Genomic DNA, 18,818 nt, shown 5'->3' on the forward strand with positions numbered 1-18,818 from the left:
CAATCCTTCCCTGGTGTTTGGATCATGCTGCCTCTGTCAGGTCCTTTGGCACATGATTGCTTAATATTTCTCCACCTTCTTCTGGCAGGATTCCCTTCAATGAAGATCCCAATCCCAATACTCACTCATCAGGACCCTCAACCCCTCTGAAAAACCAAACTTATTCCTTTTCACCTTCCAAGTCCTACAGTCGACAGTCCTCTTCTTCTGACACAGATTTGAGTTTGACACCCAAAACTGGTAAGGCACTTCCACTCACCTTTTCTTTTTTTCTTTTATTTTCCAAATTTGTTTTTTGTTCCTTATTAGCTTTCCATCCAAGCCTTTCTTCCTGTTTTTGGCATTTAAGTTAAAAGCTAATGGAAATACTGATCATTTTCAGTGATTACAATTAAAATGTGAAAACTTTGTATAGTTCAGAAGTTATTTTGTTTAAAGCATGACATTTTGTTGATTTAACTATAGTTTAGATATGAAGTCCAGGATTTATTTTTGCATGTAGATATTTTTCATTTCATGCTCAAATTAAGAGGAATAACATCTCAAAGCATTTGAATAGAAAGTAACACTAGTAGCTTGCAGTCCAGTTCCTCATGCAGTATAAACAGTTTTGAATTCATTGTTTCTATTTTGAAATTTAATTCTAAGATTTTATTATGAAAAAAACCTTAAGAACAGCTGATATTGTTATACTGGAGTATATATATTTACTAGCTTTTATTTAAAATGTATTGTTTTGCTAGTCGTATTCTCTAGGTTAGAAAATAGCATTTATGCTTTACTTATTCTTGCATATTTCTCAGTATATGAAATTTATAATTTTTCCCTCTCCTATTTGTATTTTGCTGATCTCTCAGTTTTGTGAATATGTTTTATAATAAAAATTGATTAATGAATCAAATTAGTTTCTTATGCCTTAAAATAAAATTAGCTTATTTAAATCATCAAATTAATATTCTTAAGAAAAATAAAAGATAAATGAAACATTTAAAAGTTAATCGTTTGCAGTTTTTGCAAATAGCATGTTTGGGAGTTTCCTTGACAGATTGAGGAAAACGTTTTGCCTAGTTCATGTGTTATTTTTAATTTGTAATCTTTAGTAACTATTTTTATGTTAGACAAGAAATTTAGAAGGACCCCAGATTTTATGAAAATAAGGAGAAGAAATCTAATTTTAGAACCAGTGCTACTTTCAAAGTAAAGATAGGGTGTTTTTAAAAAGCCTGTAGTCATAATAGCTGGAGAAGGAAATAACAGCAGACTCTAGTATTCTTGCCTGAGAAATACCATGGGTGGAGGCACCTGGCAGACTAGGGTCCATAGGGTCACAAGAGTTGGACACAGTTTAGTGACTAAACCACCACCACCAGACACAATATTATTTTTTATAAATGTAGTCACAAAATGTAAAGAAGATAATTATTAATACCTAATTCTTTGAGAAGCATTACTTTATTTTTACATGTATAACTATGAACAAAAACAAAAAAATGTGATATTTGATAGTAATGGATGCTGTGGAATGTGGCATCTTAACCATATTGGTGTCATAAAAACAGAATCATTGAAATTGTAGGGAATTGGGGGTGTTTTTTTTTTTGTTTTTTTAAATTTTGTTTTTAAGTAAAGAATAAGATTCTGGCTTTGAGATTCATAATATCAAAACAATAAGGACGTAGCATAACATTTGATGAGTAGTTTCTTAATTTTTTGAGACTTTGTCCACTGCTTGTTCATTTTTGTATTCCAAGCCACTTTTCAGTATTCCTTATCTTTTTTTTGCCATGCTACAGACACATTTTTTAAAGTATTTTCCTTTGTCTTTCTGTTTCTTTTTAATTGATCAGGAAAACCAAATCTAGTGAAGATTGTCAAGTAATAAATTAACCAAACCAGACTTCTATTCCCTTAGCTTTCTAGTAGGCAATCAATTGTATTATCAATGGAAACTTTTTTTGTATTTTCTAGCTCCAAATTTTTGGTTTTTAAAAATTCATTTACAAAAAAAGTATTGTTCTCATGTATTTCTATATAAGCTGCTTCTAAGTAAATTATTTTGTTTTGCCTGTAATTATTCACTACATCAGTTGCATTTTTATAGGATATTAACAGTTTTTAGGTGCTTGTCCTAATCATGGGTCCTTAATACTTCTGAAAAAGTGAAAGTGAAAGTGTTAGTTGCTCAGTCCTGTCTGCCTCTTTGCAACTGCATGGGCTATAGCCCGCCAGGCTCCTCTGTCCATGGAATTCTCCAGGCAAGAATACTGGAGTGGGTTGCCATTCCCTTCTCCAGGGGGTCTTCCTGACCCAGGGATTGAACCCAGGTCTCCTGCATTGCAGGCAGATTCTTTATCGTCTGAGCCACTAGGAAGTATTCCTATTTTTCATGGAGATTGAAAGTGCCAAAACTGTGAATGTTCTAAAATTTCTAGAGCTGTAGGTCAGCATGTATTTCATGATAGATTGGTTGCTCATGATTGATAATTATATGTACATTGGGAAACAAAAACAGAATAGAATAAAGTTAATAGAACTTAGACTGAGAAAGTTGTTTTTCTGTTTGTAGATAAAGCTCTCATCCACCTTCAGATGAGTCTTGTTTTAAAAAAATTTCACACTTATTTCTGTAGATTTGTATTTTTTGACATTTTACCAGATTTTATTTTCATGTTTTTTTTTCAAGTATTCAACTAGGAGAAGTGGAATTTTAGAATGCTAGTGTTAAGATACTGATGTGACATCTGACTCAAGCTAATTTTTACTTTTTTTTGATCAGGCTTTTTGCCATGTGTGTTTTTTGTGGTTCAGAGCATATTCCTTTGACTCTCAGGTACTCAGATCTTTGTAAATGCAAACAGTGCTATGATCAGATTTGAGTATTTAAAATTTTAGAGGAAAAAGAAAAGCATTAACATACATCCTATAGTTAATATTGTATTTATTTAAACTTAATGATGGCTATCTGCTTAATGTGGTAGCAGGTGTTTGATTTTTTTAAAATTCAATTAAAATACTCATAAGTCATGTGTTTTAGCTAGTAACATTGGAAGAACTATACTCTTACCTCTTTAAAAAGGTTTTTGTATTTGAGACAACAAATTTCTGGCTTTAAAAAATGTGATACATTTTGACCTTAAACAGTCTTAAGCAAAAAAATGGGAAGTAATTTAAATGTTTTTAAGGAGTCAGCTAAAAGTAATCAGAATGGCATAAAATCCTGTTGATCGATTTAAAAATGTTTAATGAGTGCAGAGTTTGTAAAGGTTTTGTTAAGTTTTAGACTATGCCTTTTATTTCTATTACGTTGAACAGATGATCTTGCTAATGACTTCATATGCTTACTGTAATTTGTGTACGCATTTTACAGTTCATTTTACTGTTACGTTTTGCTTCACCATTGCTTTCCTTATCCTGCATTTTCTGGTCATCTTCTGAATCTGCATCTTTTCTCTGCTACTTTCCTCCACAGCACCTTACCCACAGGGGCCTAGGATTTACCTGTGTCCCAGCTCCCCCTCTCTCCCTTGTGGGTCCCTTCATCTTAAAAAGTCCTGTCTCCTCCTCTCGGAATCTAGCCTTCCCCCTCATCCTTCTAGCCTTGTCAGCCCAGTTCTGAGGAAAAGTGTTTCTTTCAGTGAAGAGCTGTTCCTGGCTGCTTCTGGTAGGATCATATTATGTCAGCTTTTTAATCCCTTTATTCGAAATCATTTTTGAAAAAAATTAATTATTTCATACTATACAGAAGTATTGAGTATTTGACACAGGATGTATTTCTTATTTTTCTTATTGGCAGACAGTAAAATTACCATGAGAACACGATTGAGGATTACTTGATGGATAATTATGGATATTCTGCTAAATAATCTTATGTATTAAAAATTGTATGTCTAAGTGCTTAGAGCTGCATATTTCCAGTAATTATTAGGTTCTCATTACTAGAATTTCTGTTCTAGATGCTTTTACTTTCTTTCCCTTCACACCAACTCCATTCACGTTGGACCTATGCCATCATGTTGCTAAACCATATGGTTACATTAGTAAATTATTCTGTTTGAATCAGTTTAAGTCTCATTTTAGTGATATTCTTTCATTATCTATTTTTTTTCTTGTCCATTGCATTAATTTTCAAGTTATTCTGCTCTATTTTCTGATATTTCGTTTATCTCTACCAAATTACATTTTATTTTATGGCTTTCAATATGCTTCATATGAAGATCTTAGTTTTGTTTCTGTGTTTAGTATTGTATAGTCTCTAAAAATTATGTTTAGGTTACTACAAGAAAAATACATTTCTTTTTAATTTCTAAAGAACAAAATGGGACTATACACATGCTAACTTTGTTTCCTTATCCAAGAACAGCTAAAAATATAAAAGTAAATTAGTTCCTTTCTTAAGTCATTGTAGTAAATATGCTTGCATGTATCTTCAGATTTAAAAGGTGGGACTAAATTATTAATTTTAGTTTGTAGAGCACTGGCTTCTCACCTGCCCCCTGCTTTCTTTAATTCTTTGACCATAGTTGGTCTATTAGTACTATCAAAAGAACAAAATAAGGAAAGACATTTAAACTTATGCGTTAAAAATAAATACGTCTAAGAGCTTGGGAAATGTAATTCTTTCATCCATAACCATGTACATTTGTGATGTGTCTATTCTATGTCTGCAATTTTTAGTTTTTAAAAACTTTATGTCAGTTTTTGCAAATGAGTGTTATGATATGAATATTAGTGCTATTTTGTAATGAATATTATGTTTATGAATGCAAAATTACCAGAAAATAGATGTGACTATATTTCAAAATTGCCTAAAATTCATACTCCTTAGAGAATTTTGGAGTATTTTAAGCTCAATTAGTGCTTTCTCTCTATATATATTTAGTTTGAAACAAACATTTAATGTTTCTCTTATTTCTTTTAGTACTTTTCACTTGTTAGCAGGGTATAAATAATTGATATTACATTGATTTTTTTATTAGAAGATTCAGCTTTTAAAATTGAATATTACATAAAAAAGTTTATCACCTTAATGTAATTTTAAAAATGATTTTTAGAATAAATTAAGTCCACACTCACTGTGATCAGAATTTTGACATCTTGCTTCTAAAGAAAACCTTGTGAATAAAAAAGAGTATGTGCTTAGTTGCCATCACAAATACTTAAAATGTTTAGATTTTTGTTTTTAACAGATTTTGTTCATGATATTTATGAAGATAAATGCAATTAAACTTTCTATGTCTCTAGTTGTTTTTGGTCGTTATTTACATACTGATGTTCTGTAGGAATGGGAAGTGGTAGTGCTGGAAAAGAAGGGGGGCCCTTTAAAGCTCTTTTAAGACAACAGACTCAATCAGCATTGGAACAGAGGGTAAGGTTCACTCAATATTCTTTCTTTCTTACACTGTTAATATGATTTTATTCTCATGCTTCTATGTACTTACTTGTTTCCATATACTAGTTTTGATTAATATTATAATTTCAGTCCAAAAGGTATCATAATAATTTGCTTATAAATGATTACTTTTAATTTGGAATAATTCTATAACTATTTTGGTCTTATCTCCCAAAGTTATATTAGAAATAGTCTGTTTGGAAATATCCACTGAATAATGAAATCATTTCTAATTTTACATTAGAGTTTAATATATAAAAGGAAATAGTGGCTAATTTTCTAGAAAAAAGTTTATTAGTGTTGTATTAAAAATAATTCTTTAGTATATTAATATAGATTTGCTGAGATGAATTTTATCAGTGGCCAGTCTCTTTGGGATTAAGAAATGCAGATTCCATATTTTTACAGATTAACATAGATAATATGATTGTTCAGTATGTGAATACATCTGTATTAAGTACTGTAAATTTATTTAATTAAATATGTTGTATGAAGAGCTAAAGTGTTTGGATGATTTTCTCTCTTTATTTTTTTGTATAAACTTCATTGCTAAGGGAGGATCGCCTCATAGGTTCTGTAGAAGGCGGGTATGTTTCTGAACATGTGTGAGAGCCTATTTCATGTATTGGTAGCTTTTCTAGTTTTAATCTTGATCATTTAAGTTTTATTTAAGCATTTAACAAATGTTGCCAGCTTTTTTTCTTTTTATAATGCAAAATTGTTTGTTTTTTGTTTTAATTTAATGGCACTATGAGACTCATTTCTTTTTCCCCCCTAACTAATACAGTGCATGGTTTTATATGTCATGTCAGTTATTTTAAGGCACAGTTCCATAGCTTTCATTATGTCTGATTTGGAAGTTACAAGCATTTACAGAATTTTCTTTTACATGTTCCGTTTTATACTACAGTTAAAAAAAAAAGATGAAACATATCAAATGCCTGTAAAAGGATGCATTTTATAAAACAAAGGTATTTATTTGCTAGAAGTTGGCTTTCAACAAGAGTGTTTTTCAGATGCTATTATTATAAACAATACAACAAGTAATTTTTTTAGACTTCCTTTCCGTGTGCTGAAAGTATCTATGCGTGCAGTTTGCCTGTTATGAAAGTCTGGAGAGAACAGAGCTGAACTAAACTTGGGACTTTGGTAGGACTTGGGTGGTACCTGGTTCTTTGCCTTTGAGCTACTACTCTTACATCGGCAGGCATATCGTGCCAACGGCTGCCATCAAGTAGCTCACCTAAACATTCAAACTATACATTGAAACCAAATATAAAGAAAGACTAACAGCGTGGGGAAGAGGATCAGAGTTAAAGTGTGTGTGTCACTTACAGTTTTTAGGCCAGAGAACTCTTATTGCCTACCCCCTCCCAGTTTTACATTTTCTGGAGTCCCTTACGCTAGGAATATTTTCTGTAATCTAATTACCATTCTAGAATTCACATGAACAGAGAAACTTGACTTGCCTTGACGTTTGATATAATGAGACTTTGCCTGTGTGTTGAGTCCGTAACTCTCCTGTCTGTACTAAGAGCTTTAAAAAGCACCTAGTTTTAAAAGACAAAAGAAATACTAATCATTGAAAAGGTTTTGGATTTAGTTTGGATAAAATTTATGTTTTCAAATATGCTTTCAAACATTCTTAAACTTTTGGGCGCATTAACACATTAGGCATACATTACTAGATAATCCTCGAGGCATTAGCAGCAGAGATGTGGAGGTCTATAGTTTTCGTTTACCACTCTGTAAACCTCAGTTGGCAATATATTTACATTATCAAACCTTGCAGTGGCAGTGAGTTGTATGTGTGAGCCTCCCTCTCTACCCTGTGTACATAATGGGTAGAAAAAGCATTGTCATGCTTGGCTTCCCCATTTACCTGTGGCTGCCATCAGTATGGGAAAATTTGTGCAGAAATAATGTAGAATTCTTCCTATATGTGGTCACTTATGCTTTAACTCTGCCAAGTTGAACACTAGATCAAGTTGAACATGTGATCTATTTATCATTTTATATATTCATTTTTAAAATATTCACTTCTGCCCCTTGCTACCCTTAATATATTATATGGCCTTTTGTTTCTTGTGGAAAAGAGGAACTTTATTTGTCCATTGTCTTTTGAGTTACTCAAGTAGCAGTTATCAAAAATAAAAGTGCTTTTTTCTTCCTCACAAAAGCATTAAAAAATGAATTGACAAGATCGTGGTAATTGGTATCAGATTATTGGGAGGTAAAAGTTTAGATTAAGGTTCTGCCTGTGAAGTATTTGCTGTGAAGCAAATAGATTTATTTTTCCAATATGATTCTTTTTTAACTTGCCAGAAAAATGAAGTTACTTTTTAGATTCTGGAATGTATATTTTTCTTCAATAAAGAATCCTAATTGACTTAGTTTAGTTTAGTATTTCCCAAATGTATTTTACCATGAAGTCCTTCCATTTAAAATGCCTGTTAGGAACCCACTTTGGAAAACTTAGATTTAAAATGGATTCTTTTGATAAATTATGATCTTTTTTGAAGTAGGGATAAAATTATATGATAAATCATTGTAGGAACCTAGTGGGGAGTTTTGTATCTAGAAAGTTTTCTGTGGTGTCTTGGGATAATAAAAAAATCTCTGATTTCAAAAAATGAAATTGATTAAATATCTTTTGAGAAAAATCCTATTTAAATCTTTAAAAAAAATTCCATTTGTTTTCAGAATTTTCAAGTAGCCTGCCTCTGAGCACATGCTATTAAATGATTTATGCTGCATGCACTTGGCTTATGTCAAAGCATCAATGTATGAAGTCTTATCTAGGCTCCACAGGGCAAAATAAGGGCTTTCCAGAGAAAATGTGGTCCCTGGCATTCCCATCTGGACACTGAAGGCCGGGTGTGCTTGGGCGGATCTTAACGAAGCTGTCCTTTTCAGTGGAGGAGAGCCTATGGATTCATCAGGTGTACTAATGGACTAGAGATTAAAATCAATTCTTTTACTCATTGATTTAACCAGCAATGGTAAGAAGCCAGGTGACAAAGTTTGTGGCTCAGAGAATGTAGGCCTCCTCATTTCAGTGTTTCACCTGAACCCTGGATTTGATAGGACATCCATCTCAGGGTATGGTAACGTCTGTGAAGCCTAGTTTTGAGGTACTGTGTACAGGACTGGCACATTGGAAGTGCTCCATAATAGTTACTGGTGATGCTGGTGGGAGGACAGCTATTTAACCTTCAGTTGAGATACTGGCGGTAAGCTCTTCTGAAAGTGTTGTTTGCCAATCATAGTTTGGGTTGAATAACAATGCCATTTTAATTCTAGGTTAAGTTTGTTGGTTTGTTTTTGGCCACGCCCTGTGGCATGCGGGATCCTAGCCCTAACCGTGGGTGGAACTCATGCCCCCTGCAGTGAAAATGCCAGTCCTAAGCACTGAACTTTCAGGGAAGTCCCTCCAAGGTTAAGTTTTGTGTTAAACTGGGGGAGTGTGCTGCCTGGATGAACTGGGGACAGTTAGGACAGAGTCTAAGTTGGCAGGGCATCGTCCACCTCTGAGGTCAGCTGGTCCCTACTACTTCTGCTCTGACCAGCTCTGGAGTGAGCTGTCTCCAGATCCTGTCTCCCCATCCTGTTCTTCCATATTCTGAAGTTTGGGGAGAAGGGTCAGAGACTCCCAAATAGAAAAATCATTTAGGTTCATTTTCTTTTTCTATCTTATCTAAAATCTTATATGCATATTTCCAGCATGGAATTTACTTATTTCTCAAGTTTAGGTGGAAGTACTACGTTCCATTTAGCTTCCAAAATTTGCATTTTCACTGTCTGTTATCCAAAATATTTAAAATGTTAAATATAAAGATAAAGTGTAACATGCTTTTTGGGCTTTACCACAGTAGTTTGAGGAAATTTTAAAATTTTAAAATTAAAAACAAATCTTAAGGATCTTAAGGACACAACTCAGAGACTGAACAAAAGACTCATGTTTCCAATAGTATGAGCTTATCTGTACATTTCTCATTTAAAATTTATATGTAAAAAATTTAGGTGGAAATAAGGGGGCCTCTACCTATCAACTGGGTCAAACCTGTCCACTTCCACTGTTTTTTTACTCCCTTTTTACATAGCATAGGTTTTTCTTGCCTTTGTTAAAGATTACTTTTAAATTTTAATGAATTTATTTCTGAATATGAGTGTGTGTGTGCACACACACACACTCACACATGTATATACATTTTAATACTATACCTCATGGGTTATTGGGGTGTGCAGGACTGTTTGCCTGTGTGCTAAATGACTCCAAGTTGCTTTGCTGTGTGAATTATGGTCAGTTCATATCCCCATGCTTTAAACAGCCAGTCAGTAGTCTTGCTGTGGTTAATGTACCTGCTTCTTGTAGTATTCTGTATCTCTTTATCTCCCAACTTTTATTTGCTGCATTTAATCTGCTATGGTCCAGAAAAAAAAGATACCAGTAGATTTTAGAATATAATTGTAATGTTATACACTTGTAATTACCGTATATCATTGTATGAATATAGTCTATGGGGATCTCTTAGGAATGAAATACATGAAGTTTAGTCCTTGCAACTTTAACAGTTCGTTTGATTGTTGAGAGCTCTGTTTTGCTTACTTTCCAGTTCTCAGTTATGTTCTGAATAGCTGAGGCTGCTGCTAAGTGACTTGTGGTTAAGTGAGCTACGTTAATCTTGGCCGCCAGACAGGTCGGATATTGTTTTCCTTTCTTGCATCCAGTTTTTATCATATGAGCGGCCTCAGGAACTCTCCTTTCCTTTGGCTGCTGTTTCAGTACATTTTCTTTCTCTGCTTTACCATTTCTCTGTTGCCTGCATCTCTTCATTTCTAGACTTCCCTGGTGGCTCAGACGGTTAAGCGTCTGTCTACAATGTGGGAGACCTGGGTTCGATCCCTGGATCGGAAAGTTCCCTGGAGAAGGAAATGGCAATCCACTCCAGTGCTATTGCCTGGAAAATGCCATGGACAGAGGAGCCTGGCAAAGAGTCGAACTTTTCTAAGTTGACAAATTTGATGTCCGAGAGAGAGAGAGAGAGAGAGAGAGGAGAATAAATCTTGGAAGAACTTGTAGAATTTGATTGCCTCCCTTGCTGTCATCTACATACCTCTCCCTTCTTAATTTGCATTTATATATTTAGATTTTTTTTTCCTGCTGCCCCCTTGTTGATAGAGGAAATAAGCCCACACAATAATTCTCTGCCTACCTGAACTTGACATTGGCTCTTCTCTTCACCTTTCAATGTAGGGTTAACCTGCTCTGCTCATCCTCTCCCTCCTCCTCCCTCAGCCCCACCTTGTTTTAGACCTCCTGCCCCAGAACTTCAGAGTCTGCCAGTAGCCTGGAACAGGGTAGGTGTCTGAGGGAGACTCTGCCCCGTCGAGAAGTAGACGTGGATTGTGGTTCTGGCAGATTCCCCATCTCATTGCTAAGTTGGATCGCAATAGGCGATTGAGAGGAAGGAAGAGTGTGTTCAAATATCTCAAATTGAAACTCTGAGAATTTTTTTTTTTTTTTTTCTCGTTTAGAAGTGATAAAAAAGGTGTTCGGATTCTCTATAACATAATACATATGGGAAAATGGATTGGGAACTCAACATCCAAGGAAGCTTTTCATTACAAAGCATCTGTAATGTATAATTGGTAGCCTTTTGTTAAGGGGTAGAATTCATTTCTTTATGACAGGCTTTTTAACAGGCATGCATTTGTACTTCACACATGGTCAGGCATATTTTTCCCCCATTCTTTCTACTAGGAATTTCCATTTTTCACCCTGACGGCATTTCCTCCTGGATTCCTTGTGCATGTTGGGGGCGTTGTTAGTGCACGCTCTGTGAAGCTTTTGGATCGTATCCACAATCCTGGTATGTTCTCTAAACATTTGTTTTCTGTGTTTCATTTACTTACACTGTGATTATTATTAACACTGATTTTGATAGTTTTTTAAGCTGAATTTATCCAAAAAGAAAAATGACGAAGAAAGTATAAACTAGCACACATTGCTTATAAATATTTGCAGTAATCTTAACTAAAAATAAACTAAGTAGAAGTGTATATTTCAGTTACTTTTTTTTAATACAAAGCAAATCTTGATTCATTTTGGGCCAAGGTATATCACTCTGAGGCAATCCTTAAATCACTTTTGAGTCAGCTGTTTTCTTTGACTCAGGCAGATAACGAAATTTACAATTTGATCATTGTGGCCATTAGCTTAAGAGGTTAGGTTAGTTCTTTTCACTGGAATAATTCTTTATGGGTTGTTTGAGTAAGTTTCTTATTCATAAAAGAAGTCTTAGTTTGAAATGTATAAATTGTGTAGAGAACCTAAAAGTTTTAAAAAAATAATTATTGTCTTTGGGTCCTTGGTTTCTTTCAGTAGCTATTTATTCCATTTAAGCAAACAGGAGAAAATGGCAACTCACTTCTTTAAGACATGAACCTTGATTATAAAAGAGAAAAAAAGCATGCAAGTCCCGGTAATTTCAGACCCTTGGATTAGAAATGCTTTGCTGATTTTTCTAAATCTAAAATAAGCATGAGAAGTATAGTAGGAACTTTCCCTGTGGAACTTGTTCTTGCATCTCTCATTGACTGGATGCCCAGTAACTTGCTCAGGTCACTTATTATTTTGATGACATACCTTAAACTTGAAGTTATATTAGTATTCTTACCTGGCATGTATGCAAATGTGTTTTTGAAAATTGAAATGGTCACTTCCAGTAACCTCTTCGGGGCCTTGTACTGACAGCTATGAAAAAAGAAAAATGCTTTGAAATTATTGTATGCAAAACTCAAGTAGTGATTTTGAGGATACAAAGCATTACCGTTCTTTTAGATTTTTAAAAAATTTAATCTGGGCCCCATAGTTTGATGTCATTTGAATTAAAACAGAATGGAATTTTTCTAGACCCTGAATGGAATTGCAGAAAAGCAATACTATTTGGGATTAATTAAACTCCTAACGTTGGGCAAATACATATTTTAAGTGCCAGTCTTCTCTTTTTCTTCTCTGGTTTATTATTTTTTTCCCCTGTATCTCATTTTTGGGGTCAATTTAAAATCTTTTCTTCATGCAGTATTTTATGCATTCTGTAGTAATTAAATGGAGAAGGCAATGGCACCCCAGTCCAGTACTCTTGCCTGGAAAATCCCATGGACGGAGGAGCCTGGAAGGCTGAAGTCCATGGGGTCGCTAAGGGTTGGACACAACTGAGCGACTTCACTTTCACTTTTCGCTTTCATGCATTGGAGAAGGAAATGGCAACCCACTCCACTGTTCTTACCTTGAGAATCCCGGGGATGGGGGAGCCTGGTGGGCTGCCGTCTATGGGGTCGCACAGAGTCGGACACGACTGAAGCGACTTAGCAGCAGCAGCAGCAATTAAAGGCAGATTTAGACTGATGCCGGTTTTAATGGATTGAGATCTTGAAAACTATGCCAAGTTTCATATCTGTGCATTTAGGAGCTTGAATTATTTGAGAAGTGCAAGGAAATACTGAGTTAAGATACCTGACACTAACTGGGTGACCCAAGGCCACACAAGCTGAGTTTCTGTGTACCCTTGACTCAAGTATTTTGATAGTTGGCATCCACCAACTCCAAATAGCTCCAAAAATGGTTATAGGAATATATTCAGTTGTTCGTGATGGAAGCATTTAGACTTCATCATTGCTTCCATGTACTCTGAGTAAGCTGTAGGATCTAGGAGAAGAAACAAAGGTTATTTAAACCAAATTTAAGTAGAGAGCCAAATTTTAAATTGCATTACTTAAAAAAAAAAACCCAAAAACCTGCTTTTGAGCATTTTCTATACTTGCCAGTTTATTTTTAGTTGTGTAAGAAATATAAAATTCCAGGCCCAGGGAAGAAAAAACAAGTTCTTCCTTCTTATAAAATATGATTTGTATATTGTAACTATAGCACATCCATTTTCTTCCTCTCCTTCCCTATCAGAATATTTTTTCAGTTTATGTGGAGAAATTCTCAGTTACTGATGGTTTATTTTCCAGAAGATTATGGGCATATATAATACATATAAATACTTGTAATGTTATAAATATTGTATTTCAGTTTTGTTTTTATTTTCAGTTAAATACAAATCATATTCTAATGGCCCTAATATTATTTTGATACAATTATCACATTATTTGGATTGTTTTTTATATATGTATTGTGCCTGAAAAAGGAACATTTGTTTAACATTTTGTTAATCTTCAGGCCCCGTAAATAATTATGTGTGAAAAAATTTTAATTTGTTTACAGAAGCTAAATGTCAGAACAAAACTCAGTTAGCATCTACCATAATAAAGATTTATTAATTTTATGATTCTGAGTTACTCTGCTGAAAGAAAATTATGACAGATGAGATAACACGCGCTAATGTCAAAAGACCTATATTTGCACTCTCAGATGAATCTTGCAGCTATTTTTTGACTAGTGAATATGGGAAATTTTCATTTCACACTAAGTATAAAAGGAAAAGCCTTATTTTAAAACGACTACCACCTGCTAACTATTGATTATTATTTTGGAGTTACTTCTTTAGAACTTCCTCTTCTTCAATATTAAACAAACAGGTCATACAATAAGGGAGAGAATGGGATGGTTTTAAAAGGTAATTATCTGAAATAATAATTAGACTTCAGTTAATGTTAGATTACTATAGCATGTTCCTTCTTCTCTATTTCTACTTCTTATTAACTCTGCTGTCTGTGTCTTTCTAGTTCCTGTCAAGTGGTGTTGTCAATTGTGTTCTTATTTGTAGTATTTTTTGTTTTTTTTTCCTACTATTCTGCACCTAAAACTGATCTACTAATTTGCTGTTTTGAACTCAGCCTTTGTCGGAATTATGGGTAACACAAGATCTTACAAACTGCTAGACTGGAATAGTTTCAATTCAGGTATTTTAATGGTCATTCAGTACTACATATGCTGACAAAAATTATGGCAGCTCAGTGAAGTTTTTAGAAATGTTCTCAGTTAAATAGGCTTAATGTCAATTCAGTTAATACAGATACATTTTGGAATACATATGTGATAACTTCTGTAATTTTCATGGAAATACAAACATAAAAATGTTTTTACTAAAATGAATTAATCAAAACCATAGAAATACCATGAATTATGAATGACTTCTGTTAGGTGATGAACTTTCAGAGTGATAATTTTAAATTTATTACATTTTTGTACAGTTTTTTTCATACCAGGTGAATGATACTAGATTAGCTTTATCATTAAGGGAATAGTAATTATTTAAACTTCAATTTAGATTTGAATATATTTAGTGTTCTATAAATATTATAAAAGTATAACTGTATTTTTAATTTTTTAAAATTTATTTTAATTGGAGGCTAATTACTTTACAATATTGTGGTGGTTTTGCTGTATTTTTATTTATAATTCTAGAAGTGTTCTAAAATTTGGTAAGTAGGAGCAGATTTTGGGGGGATTAACAGCTTTCATAAGCTTTCCTCTCTCCCTTTCCAAATAGAATATATTTTTTCTTTTTAAGTAATTTTACATATGAATATAGTTTGTAGCTTTTAAAGAAACTTAAGATAGCTTTACAGCTGATGATGTGGTTTAGAGTCAAAACAATTTTTCTTTTTGATTAAAAGCATGTTCTCTTAACATAAAAATGTAGATATTTATATTAACTCTATTTTAGAAGTAAATAATAGAGCTATTTTGATTCAGTCTCAGAAACTGGCATTTTCCTAAAGAACTTTTTTAGTTGTGTCAGAAAGTACATCTATTTACAGAAAAACAAAAGCAGAAGCACCAAGAGGCTCAACATTTGAGATAATATTCCATAATCTTTTCAGTATTATAAACTTCTTTTGTTTTTAGGAGTCCAGGAGTAAGTTCTGATGTAAATAGTGCATGTTTGACTATGAAGTAACTCATGTTCATCATGGGGATTTAACCTAAAGTCAGTCTAGTAAACAATCTGATCTGGTCCAACCTTTGCAGATTTGGACTGACATCAGTTGGTAAATCTTTGAGGAAATTACCTCTATTTCCTATCTAAGTTTTTGCCAGCATGTATCACATTGGTTAGAGTTAAAGTAATCTCTTGTAATGTCATGCTTTATATTGGTTTCTTTAATGAGAAATTAAAAACGTCCTGCTGGATTCATTTAATAAGAATATATTTTAGAAAAACATGGGCAGATTATGGTGGTGGGCAGAGAAAAGGCTAGTTACATAAGAATAGAACATTGAGGCATCATCATTAATAATTTAAGGAGCTGAAAGTTTGTGAGGGCAACGATGTTTAAGATGAGAGATATAATAGATGATAGAACTGTTTTGAAATGTGGAAAAGGCAAAAGTTTTTAAAGACACAGTAAAGACTTTGTTCCCTGTAAACAGAATTTGGTGAGGAGGAACATGGTTGAGGAAGCAGTATATCTTGCCATCATTTAAAATAAAATCCAGTAGGAAGTGTAAGAAAGAAAAGATGGATATGTTACAGCATATTAAAATAACATAAAAAGTGATGCTTTCAGTTTAATATGCTTATAGTTTTATGTTTTTGATTGGGGGTATTTAGAGTCTTTCTGATAAGAATTGGTACATACTTAGAAACCAGGGTTTTTCTGATACTAGTTTCAGAAAAATAGCTTGATAATTCTGCAAAAAAAGTTATATATTTGGTAAATGTATTCAAATCCTTTATATATTTTTCTGTGTAATTAGGCAATATTTAGCCACTCCTGTCCTGAATTACCACAGAAAATCAAAAATTGTAGAAAAGTAGTTGTTGATACAGTTTCTATTAATGCTAGAAATTATTTATCAATACTATATTTCCTGGTCTCTGATACCAGCTATAATATGATATATCATTGACTTCATAAAAGTCTTCTAAGAAAAAAGAGGAACACGTGGTAGTCAAATGTACTAATTATTCGACATTTTTATTTCAGAAACATTAAAATGTGGAACAGTATAGGAAAACATTTTATATCACACAATAGTGTTTCATGCAAAACAGTAAACCATGTGGGCAGTTATTAGAATTTATTTTGTACTATGCAATTTGTTAGATAAGAGATGTGCAAAGGTGCCTGTCCCCCTATTTTTATATTCTGGGAGGATAGAAGAATATGTAAACGGCTTACTGTGTAGTATGGTGTGATAGTAGATTCAGAGTTAAAGAGAAAGTTAGGATTAACTCTGTGTGGCAGGGTACCTTATAGAGGTAGTAATCTTGAGCTTAGTTTTGGATAGTATATGAAGATTCACTTAGATTTATATTTCAGACAGTGCATTTGGAACCATGTTAATATATTCTTTGAGTTTAGTTCTGAAACTTCAAGCATTTGCAAAACAATATCCTAGCCACTACTCATTCAATGAAGTTTATTACATAGCTAGTTCATACTTTTTGTTTGCTATTAATACAAAAAGTCTTAGTTTACCTTTGTCCCCCACCCCCTTTTCTTCTGCTTTGTCCTGTTAGTTTGTGTATTTTTATAGAGCAGGAAGAAAGGAACTCAGTATTTGAAAATTTATTCAAAACTCTTACCTTTTATTACCTTGTTTCTTTTTCTTTGGCCTGTTAATACACTGAGAAAGATAAAATGAACCTTGCTACTGGAAGGAGAATGTAACATTTAAAGATCTTGTGTGTGACATGCCAGGGAGGAGATTCTCAGAAGACGGAGTAGTCAGATTTGCATTAAATCGCTGCCTGCTGGTTCAGAATGAATTTAAAAGCAGCAAGACTAGAGAGATCCCAGTCAGTGCAGTGCAGGAGTCCTAGCCAGATTGTGACCTGGGATCTGATGGTGACAGGAGAGCTAAAGTTTTGTGGTGCACTTACTATGTACTATTCTAAGATTTTATGGTAGTAGCTCATTTAGTCCTCAAGCACAGCGCTCACATATGAACGCTGTGAGCAGTATGAAACATAGCCATTTGTCCGAGGTCAAATAGGGAGTGACTGAGCCCCAGATTGAACCTTGCAATTTTGGCTTCAGGGCTTAAACTCTTAACCACAAGTTTACAAACTGTTTAGAATGGGAAGCCTGCAGGACTTGGTAATTAAAGGAGAATGTGGTGAGTGAAACAGGCTCTGTGCAATTGTCAGCTGAGAGAGAGAGAAGGGTAATGATTGTCCCATATGTCTGCAAGTCTTAACATCCCAGGGGACAAATGATTCCTATCTTTTAGAAACTCAAGTCTGTTTGAAAGTTCAGTTGTAAATAATATTTTAAGAGTAAATCCTGATAGCCCTAGCTCATTGCTTCTCAAATGGCTGTAATCTATTTTTCTTCTGAGTTTACCACTAGAAGTATTTCTGAATAGGTCACACATAGTTTCTTACTTATAAACAGTCTCAGTGAGTTGAGGAAAATTTGTTATTCTTTCCTGTGTAGGATGCATGTCAATTTAGATAACTTTTTTAGAAGTGATAAGAGGAAATTAAAATACGTGTATAATGTCATTTGAAAAATACTAGTTTGAAGTAGCTTATGAACTTAGACAATATTTTTAAGTGTTTTTAAGCCCTGAGTTAGTAAAGCAAGATGTTTGAATAGCCTTTCTTTTGTTTTTGAGAATATTCTAAAAATATTTTTTCTTTTTTTACTGTTTTAGACAGATCGTAGGTTTTAAGACTTATTAGACTGGAAATTTTCTCAATCTTACAATGAATGAACTTCAGCTAATGATAGATTTAGTGGTTTAAATTTAGAAAATGTTACTTTTTCTCTTTTTTGTTTTCAGAAATATAGTTAGAAATTTGACTTTATTTTGGAGGCAAATTAATAGTTAACATCTAAAAATGTAGTTACTACTTTAAAAATATGTAACAGAATATGAGTCAGCTGAGGAAATACTTATATAAGGAAATATTTATATAGAATATACTTATCACTCTGATCATTCAAATTTTTCTCCAATAGATGTTTGTCAAGTGCCTGCCATGTCTTAAGCACAATTCTGGGATTGGAAATAACCAGGGTTCACCCAGGCAGACCTCCTGTTTACATACTAGTCTAGTCTGTTTCTTACACTACTTTGCTGTGTGTGTGTGTGTGAGAGAGAGAGAGAGTTAAATGGAGATAGACTTTCTTGGAATTTGAATTCTACTGATGATCTCAGCAATCATTATTTTTCTACATCTGAGGGACATTCATGAGCAGATGTGCAAAGTAAGCCTAAAGTAGTTAAGCAGCATTTGGTTTTCAGTATTTTAATAAGGTTTTCAGAAAGTAGATACATAGAGTTCAAGAAGGCATAAATATAGCATGCATGACTTGTGAGCTTTCCTTTATAATGTGACATAAATGTAATATTTAATTTTCTTTCTATATATAATGTAATTGGATATTCATTACTTTTCTACTATCTGTAAAAAAAAAGTCAGATGGGTAATCTCCTTAAGTGGGAAGTTTCACTCTTCATATA

The 18,818-nt window shown here is 33.4% G+C and overlaps 1 protein-coding gene across 15 annotated transcripts in view; it reads left to right on the forward strand.

The window, feature by feature from the left end:
• C2CD5 (C2 calcium dependent domain containing 5) overlaps positions 1-18,818 on the forward strand; it is a 91,745-nt gene that overhangs the window by 26,659 nt on the left and 46,268 nt on the right. For 5 of the 15 annotated variants that reach the window (XR_009736592.1, XM_061417641.1, XM_061417646.1 and 2 more), the window contains exons 8-11: positions 89-240; positions 5,280-5,365; positions 11,154-11,262; positions 14,234-14,299. Coding sequence is in view for 14 of the 15 variants with exons in the window: in XM_061417641.1 (XP_061273625.1) it covers positions 89-240; positions 5,280-5,365; positions 11,154-11,262; positions 14,234-14,299 (413 nt within the window). In the remaining variant the exon portion in view is untranslated. Of the gene's footprint in view, positions 1-88; positions 241-3,469; positions 3,662-5,279; positions 5,366-11,153; positions 11,263-14,233; positions 14,300-18,818 lie in introns of all 15 variants that reach the window. The other 10 variants (XM_061417651.1, XM_061417649.1, XM_061417643.1 and 7 more) reach the window with 4 other exon arrangements.

This window comes from Bos javanicus, chromosome 5 (assembly GCF_032452875.1).
Source record: "Bos javanicus breed banteng chromosome 5, ARS-OSU_banteng_1.0, whole genome shotgun sequence".
NCBI classification, from domain to species: Eukaryota; Metazoa; Chordata; class Mammalia; order Artiodactyla; family Bovidae; genus Bos; species Bos javanicus.